The sequence below is a fragment of the Trichechus manatus genome, unplaced genomic scaffold (assembly GCF_000243295.1).
Source record: "Trichechus manatus latirostris isolate Lorelei unplaced genomic scaffold, TriManLat1.0 scaffold00002, whole genome shotgun sequence".
In the NCBI taxonomy this organism is placed as follows: domain Eukaryota; kingdom Metazoa; phylum Chordata; class Mammalia; order Sirenia; family Trichechidae; genus Trichechus; species Trichechus manatus.
Genome location: NW_004443938.1, coordinates 11,003,540 through 11,012,008, shown reverse-complemented (window position 1 = coordinate 11,012,008; position 8,469 = coordinate 11,003,540). Strand labels below are relative to the sequence as shown.

General features: G+C 36.7%; 1 protein-coding gene across 2 annotated transcripts in view; it reads left to right on the top strand.

The window, feature by feature from the left end:
* The window catches only part of WTAP (WT1 associated protein), a 33,465-nt gene that overhangs the window by 432 nt on the left and 24,564 nt on the right, over positions 1-8,469 (top strand). For both annotated transcript variants that reach the window (XR_002823601.1, XM_004368800.2), the window contains exon 2: positions 7,253-7,289. Coding sequence is in view for 1 of the 2 variants with exons in the window: in XM_004368800.2 (XP_004368857.1) it covers positions 7,260-7,289 (30 nt within the window). In the remaining variant the exon portion in view is untranslated. The remainder of the gene's footprint in view (positions 1-7,252; positions 7,290-8,469) is intronic.

The following is an 8,469-nucleotide window of genomic DNA, read 5'->3' as shown; positions in this document are numbered from 1 at the left end:
GGCGGGCTGGCCTCCGTTAGCGCAGCCCTCCCGCCACCCCAAGGCTATTTCCCTTGTCCTCGGCTGGAGGCCGGGCGCGCTATCCTCGGCGGAGGAGGCGCGCGGTCCTCACGGAGCTGGAGCCGCCCTCCCCGGGCCTCCCCGCCGCGGCTTCTCCTCCCGCCTCCCTCGGCCGATCGCGAGGCCGGCGGCCCCGACCATTTCTGCCGGGGGAAAAATCAGCATTCGTTGGTTACACCTCGTATCACGCAGTAGGTTATGACTGCAGGTACATTCTCCTGTAGGCATCCATTTTTAAATGATTGGCATGCATTCGGGGTAAGGAAACGGTACTATATTGAAGTATTTCAAAATTTTAAGTTTCATCTTAGATTCCTGGAAGACTGTTATTAAAGGATCTTTTTACCATTTTTTATAAGTCAGTGGGGAACATACAGCGGAAAAGCCCAAGTCCTTGTTTTGATGGTGAAGGAAGTCATTTGGATGTTTGATCCCAAAGGAACTGTGTTACAATTCGAATTTACCGTGATTATAAAATTAAAAAAACGATTATTTTGCCCGAGGTGGAAAAATACTTCGAAGAGCATGTTACAATTTTGAGTTTTTTTAATACCTATTTCATTCTGTTTTCTGTCCCTTTGAATTTAGTTAATTCCATTGCTGTATGGAAGTCACAGGTCTATCACCCCGTTAAACTACGTGAGAAAGTCTTCTTAGGATTGCTAAATTTCATTTATTTAATTGTGTTATTCACTAGCATCTGATCAGGCAAGTTGAGGAAAGAAATTGCAGTCCACAGCGTGGCTTGCCGACAAAGTTGAGGCTAAAATTTAAGGTTTGGGTAGACGTATTTCTAGAGTGCTTTTAGATCTTGCCTTGTCTTAAGCAGATTTCTTAACAATCGGTATTTTCACACACTCCACTTTGGGGAGGGGCGCTGAGTCCTAAAGGATGAAAGTAGTAATGCTAGTGTGTCCCAGGCACTGCTGACTTTTACCTGATTCATCTAATTTATAGAAATCCGTAGTATCTAGTTTTTCTAATTTTGAGTCATGTTTGCTCAAGATACTTTTGTGTTGTATTGGCCAAAAATGAGTTAGTATATATGATGTAGAAAACGTATGGTAGCTTCCTGATATGGAGATGAGAGTTGTAGTAATTATGTTTTTATAGCACATTACAGCTTTCAAAGCCACTTATAGTCTTGTATGTATGTAGTATAGAATTCCCTTCGAAATATTGTTTACTTAGCAATCTTGATAATTTTTATAAAACCAAAACCAAACCTGTTGCAGTCTAGTCGATTCCCACTTTTATAACTATATATATTACCTTGGAGCACTGGTGGCACAGTGGTTGAGAGCTTGGCTGCTAACCAAAAGGTCAGCAGTTCAAATCCACCAGCCGCTCTTTGGAAACCCTGTGGGGCTGTTCTCTGTCCTGTAGGGTCGCTATGAGTTGGAGTCGACTCAATGGCAGTGGGTTTAGTTTTGGGTTTTTTATGTATTACCTTAAATATTATGTTGGTGGGCTCTTTAGCAAAGCAAAACCTATGTTTCTTAAATGCACATTAAAGTTACCGTTTATGTTTATATTAGTATCTTATTTTTTTAAAAAATCCCTTGTTTGTGTAGCATTTTTATGGCATTGAAAGCATTGAGATTTCTAGCACTCTGTGTGGTAGGCAAAATTTGTATCTCCTTTTTTGCTGATTGGGAAACTGTATCCCAGAGAGGTAAGAGACTTGTTCAAGATCACATGGCTGATAGAAGAGTTAGTAAGAGGTGGCTTCCAATTCCTAACTGGTGTCCTTTCTACTACAGTGCCAAGGCTAACGCAGGGTGTTGGTTTCTTATGTTCAGTTGTGATTAGCTTCAGCCATGTACATACTTCCTTATTGAAGTTATTGGTGCCTACCTTTCTGTTGAGAGAGAACTGAGTTGCATAACTTAGGATCATAATGCTAAGAGCCAGGGAACTGTTGAGATCTGGGATGCTAGGCACCCCACCAACCAAAACTGAACTCCCTGTCATAAGCTGTTTTTTAGTGTCAAGGCATCAAGAGTAGATGGTGGTTCTGACATTCTAAACTTGAGGTATATTATCTCTGAATTAAATAACTGAAACCTTTACATGGTTTTAAAACCATGTTTTAACCAGTTACCTTCAGCCTGATGAAAGGTAGACATATTGGCCAATTTTGAATTTTTTCTATTTTGCTTTTCTTTATTTCTATATTCTCTAGTTTCACTAGCTAAACTTAATCATTACAGGGGATAGGCAGAGTGGGAGAATTATCATCTTCATCAGTTACTCGTTTTTATTGTGGTAAATATATAGGTAATAAAACATTTGCCATTTCAACAGTCTTGGCATGTACGGTTCAGTGACCTCAAATATGTCCATTATGTTGTTCCGCCATCGCCATTAACTATTCCACCAGTTACTAATTTTTGAGAGGCACTGAGTCCTATTATTAATGAATAGCTGTTTTAACCTGAACTAATCATCTAATAATTCAATCATCTGGAAAATGGAAGTTATCATTGATTTTGAAAAATTGTAATTATTAATTGAGACGCATAAGCACTGAATACTATTAAATATTCTTCATTTTTTCCCTTAAAGATTCAGGATTCAACTCAAAGTACTTTTTAGACTAATTTCATTTCAGTTATTCTGTTTTTCTGATATGAGAATACTTTTTTAAGAAGTAAAGCCAGACGCCTGGAATATCCATCGTCTTTTTATGAATCTAGAATTGACTTTAGATGGTTATTATTCTTCTTCTCAGTTGTGCTTAAAAAAATAAAGTCTTGCCTTAGGGAATAATACGTGTCTTAGCACATTCATGCAACACGAAAGTCAATTGAAAATTAGGGTCTATTTTGGCTAAATAGTTGAATGTTGTGAGTGCTTTTAAAGTTTACACCTGTACTAATTTGCCTTTGCCAGACTGTGCATTTAACTATTTTGGCAAACTGTGGAGTCTCAAGGAAGATCGCCTTTCCATCAGCTAAACATAAGGGAGGATTATCTTTCTGAATGATAATGCTCTGTATTTCCCAAATCAGCTATTCCATAGCATGTAGAATGACTGGGCGCTGATTGACCTGTGAAGTGCAAACATTTATACAAACTCTATATTTGTCCATGACTTCCAGTACATATTCAGAAATTTATTCTCATTAGGAAAATATGGATATATTCTCAGCAATATGTAATTAAAATCTATCCAACATCAAACTTTTTAAAAGGAAAGAGAACATAAGCCAACATTAGACGTTTAAAAGTAACTTGCTGTTAAGATTCAGAATCTGATAATTGGAGATTACCAAGACTCTGCAGAGGGGCTTAGAAACAAAGAAGAACATTATGATTGTTACCCTCAACCTGTGAAATCTCCCCTCAGGATCTTCAGGAAGCGGTGATTGAGAGTCTTTGTTTTTTAATGGGGAGAAAGAAATTAAGTGCCTATTTTTTGCCAGTCACCATGCTAAAATCTTCAAAAATAGCTCAATTTTGTGCCTTGGTGGTGTCGATCCTTTTTAAGATGGGGAAAGAGGCTCAGAGATTCTGCCACTTTATTTTCTTTTCAAGGGTAGCAACTCTCTTCTCAAAAACCAGGGCTCTCAGAACTTCTTCATATGCTTCCCAGTCCTTTAAATGCCCTTTCAAAATAGCATTTACATGTTGCTACTTAACCTTGCAGTTATTTTTAATTTAACAGAATAAGAATTTGATTATCTACCTTTATTAATGAACAAGCAAACCTAGGGATTGTAGAAGCATATATTAAAGTTTATAAATTGGGATTTAATCTGTATTGAATAACACACATGATACTTAATGTTTTCTAACTAGTATTCTACGTACTGAATAACTAGGATACCCAAAGGCTAGATAATAGGTAGAATACCTGGCTTTGATGATAAATTTGTTTTCAGGCCATCACTGATAGAACTCTACCATGGTAACTGTTGAGTTCCATATTCTGAAAATTTTCTGCAATAGTATGATCATCTTGATTGATTCTGGAAAAAAGTTAAATTGGCTCATTATCCCACTTTAGTGATTTTACTAGTAACTGAAGTAAATTTGTTCATACTTGCGTTTAACAAGCTTTAAGTGTCATGCTGTGATAATAGCTACGAAGCCCAATATGAGGGGATAGCAAAGGACAGCTGTATACTGTTACTAGTGAGAAGGGAAGACTTTAGAAAGATTTAACCAGAACAGTGACACATTTATATACAAGCACATACTTATATACATACAGTTCAGAAGACTAATTATGTCCTTTTTTTTTTTAATTAAAAAAATTATTGATGCTTACCTACTATGTTTAGCTCTGAACAAATGGAGAAGTCCATGGAAATGGCAGGCTTGATTTTTGGATTTTAAGTTTGCAGTGAATACACATTAAAATCATGCTAAAATAGAAACGTTTAGAACTCTATGGAGATAAGCAAGGAGTCCTTGGATGGCACAAATAGTTAAGTGCTTGGCTACTAACCAGGAGGTTTGGCAGTTCTAAACCACCCAAACACCCTTCAGAAGAATGGGCTGGAGATCTGCTTCCAAAAATCACAGCCATTGAAAAGCCTGTGGAGCGCAGTTCTACTCTTACTTAGGTGCTTAGGTCGGCATGAGCCAGAATCCATTAGACAAGAAGTGATTCTGCTTTGTTTTTTCGAGATAAACATGGTGTGGAGGGTCTCCCAAATGATTGGAATCACTGCTACCAGATTAATACAGACAGCTTAATATAACTTCAACAGAGATTACAAACTGGGCAGCAAGTTACAAAAGGTAGGCAGAGACCAATTCAAAGAAGAAAATGGAAAAATATACAGACTTTAAGTCAATAGCAATATAGTCATGGTTTCATAGGCATTGGTTGTTCAGAATTTCAACATGATTAAAGAAAAGAACTAAGCTACAAACTTAAGATAAATTTATTATTTTTTTATAAAACATTCTGATTGCTTCAGTACAGTGTACCGAATCCGAAAACCAGGGTTTAATGGCAGTATGATTAGAATATCTGATTTATAAAGTAGAGTTGGGTTTGTATGTAGTATTGAAAAAAGGTATTGGAAGGTCATCTAGTGAGGAATTGCATATACTCGCTAAAACGTCAAATAGCTTTTAAAAACTCAGTTATATACTATAAATTTTTGGGTCAAATTTGTAGTAAGTAGGAATAGGTAATACAACCTATGGAAAAGTAAGAATATAAGGGAATATTTATGAATCCGCTATTAAAAATAATCTTACCTAGAAACAAGCAGCATGATAAACGGAGAGAAGATTGAAGTTGTCAAGGATGTCATTTTACTTGGATCCACAGTCAACACCCATGGAATGAGCAGTCAAGAAATCAGACATTGAATTGGGCAAATCTGCTACAAAAGACCTCTTTAAAGTGTTAAAAAGCAAAGATGTCACCTTGAAGACTAAGGTGTGTCTGACCCAAGCCCCATGGTGTTTTCAGTTGCCTCATATCCGTTCGAAAGCTAGGCAGTGAATAAAGAAGACCGAAGAAGAATTGACGCCTTTGAATTATGGTGTTGGCGAAGAATACTGAATATACCACGGACTGCGAAAAGAACAAACAAATCTGTCTTGGAAGAAGTACAGCCAAAATGCTCCTTAGAAGCATGGATGGTGAGACTTTGTCGCACATACTTTAGACATGTTATCAGGAGGGATCAGTCTGTGGAGAGAAGGATATCATGCTTGGTAGAGGGTCATTGAAAAAGAGGAAGACTGTGAGCGAGATGGGTTGACACAGTGGCGGCAACAGTGGGCTCAAGCATAACAATTGTGAGACTGGTGCAGGACACGGCAGTGCTTTGTTCTGTTGTACACAGAGTTATAACCCACTACGCGGCACCTAACAACAAGAGAAATAACTTCAAATTAGCTATTTAGTTTTGCTTGTTTCCATGTTAAATTTGAGTATTGGAAAGTAACAGAAATATTTTCAGTATAAGAACTAATTTCTTAATTTGTATAACTTACTATTCCAGAACACAATTTAGATACTTTTTTTAAAAACAGTACTGGCACCCAAAACTTGATGTAAATAGTGTTCATAGAATTTTCGTACAGTTTTTGCTAGGTTAGCTGTACCTGCCTATTGTATACGTTTTAAAAATCTTGTATATTAAATGTAGTACTCAAGGCATGTTTGTTATAAGCTCTTTCTACTTTTTAAGCTTTTTTGTTTATGAATTTGTAGCTTAGTATATAATAACTGCTATTGACATTCGTTATGTAAGGCAAATAAGCATAATCCAGTGGTTCTGTCTACTTTGAACTCATTAACCTTTTGCAACAGAGTTAAGTGTTCTTGTGTAAATTTCTGTGAAGATGATATAACCAAACCAAAACCCATTGCCATCGAGTCAAATTCTGGCTCAGCAACTCTACAGGACAGAGTAGAACTGCCCCATAGGGATTCCAAGGCTGTAAATTTCTATAGAAGCAGACTGCCACATTTTTTTCCCCGCAGAGTGGCTGGTGGGTTCGAACTTCCGACCTTTCGATTAGCAGCTGAGCACTTAAGCACTGCACCACCAACACTCCTATGAAGAAGCTATAGGATCTTAACTTTGAGATACAGATTTTTCTGTGGTGTGGAATTCAGGAGTGTAGGGATATTTTCATTAAGCTGTAATAATGCACAACTGTTGGGCAGTAATGAATTATCATGATGCTATAAAAGGAAGGGCTTAGCAATCGATGCTACCTTTCTGTAGCCTTCCAGCAAGATGCCTGGGATACTTACTGTCTGAAGTCAGTATCTGGCTTCAGCACAAATCTGTCACTTCTGCTTCAAGATTTGTCTTTCATGAAGGAATTGGAAGAGTATATTGAAAAATTATATTTCTTTTGACCCTTTAACTCCGAAACTAACATTAAGTTAGTGGGTAAAAGCATGGCAGCATCGGAAGGGAATTTAGAAAATTGACCTAATGACCGTAGTAATGTAAGATGTTAAAAAAAAAAAAGAAAGGGAAGCTAGATGTGGAATATATGGGTACTCAGTGTACTGTCTTTACAATTTTCTGTAAATCTAAAACTATTCTAAAATGAAAGGTTTATTTAAATTAGAAAATAACCTAATGATTTGACTATAACTTAGTTTACTAATAACAATTGTTTGAAAGAGCCAGTATTTTTTTTCTGCCTTAACTGAAAGAATCATTTGAACCTCTTCTCCTCTTTCCTTTTTTTTTTTAAGATTCAAGATGACCAACGAAGAACCTCTTCCCAAAAAGGTATGTTTTTTAGCAGTCATTAAGCTGTTTTGAAGTGTTAAAATAGAGCTGAAGGGATTATCTTCATTGTTTATTGTTTATCCCTTGCCTTTAGCACAATAATAGCATTATGGGTTTACAGTGTACTAGATATTATATCTTGTATGCCATATAGTTGTAGAATATTTTCAGCTCTTGGAAAACTTCTGTTGCAATGATATTCTCATGGTCTACTCTTAGTCTTTATTACACAAGTACTTTCAGCTGCATATCTACAAAGGCTGTCAATAAATGAGAGTACTACACCATTCTTGTAAATTACTTTTTTCCCTCTAATTTAAATCCTGTTTGTTGTAATTTAAAGCCACTTCTAGTTTTCAAGAAAAGATCACAGCTAATTACTTACCTTGCTGTTATTAGCCACCATAGAGTTGACCTCCAACTCACGGTGACCCCATGCACAATACTATCGGACTGTTGTGATCATAGAGTCTACCGTTTCTGCTGTTTTGTTTTCTAGTCTTAATTTCTTCCTTCTTCATCCTATATAAATTCAGTTTAGTCACTAATATATATATATACGTGTGTGTGTGTGAGAGAGAGAGAGAACAAAAGACCCTATGGGACAGGGTAGAACTGCTCCGTAGGGTTTCCAGGGAGCACCTGGTGGATTCGAACTGCCCACCTTTCAGTTGGCAGCCGAGCGCTTAACCACTGTGCCACCAAGGATACAAAGTAACATTGTTTCTAAGAGGAATTTGTAATTTCAGTTTGGAAAACAGGGTATATGCTTACTAAACAGTGAATATTTAAGTGAACAATTTAGATTAAAACCAAACCAAACCTGTTGCCATCGAGTCGATTCCGATAAGTGCTGTGGAAATTTCTGCCTTAGAGTCAAATTTTTCATGAAACGAACAAAGAACTGTACTTTAGTAATCTGAGCATTACTGTGTGCTTCCTCTGTTAGTTTTTTTAATATATTCTGGCATAATGGTTTCCCCAATTCTATTTTATAATACTACTACTGATTAATATTACAGTTTGAGACATTTTTATAAGGAGAAGACTTTTAAGTATCTTCTAAGAGAAACTAGTAAAGCCTTAATTTAATGCTAAAGTAAGTGTCTCACCTTTACAGTCTTCATTTGGTATAGGGAAAACAGTATTTCTCAATTTAGAAGGCAGTTGCAGTTACCTA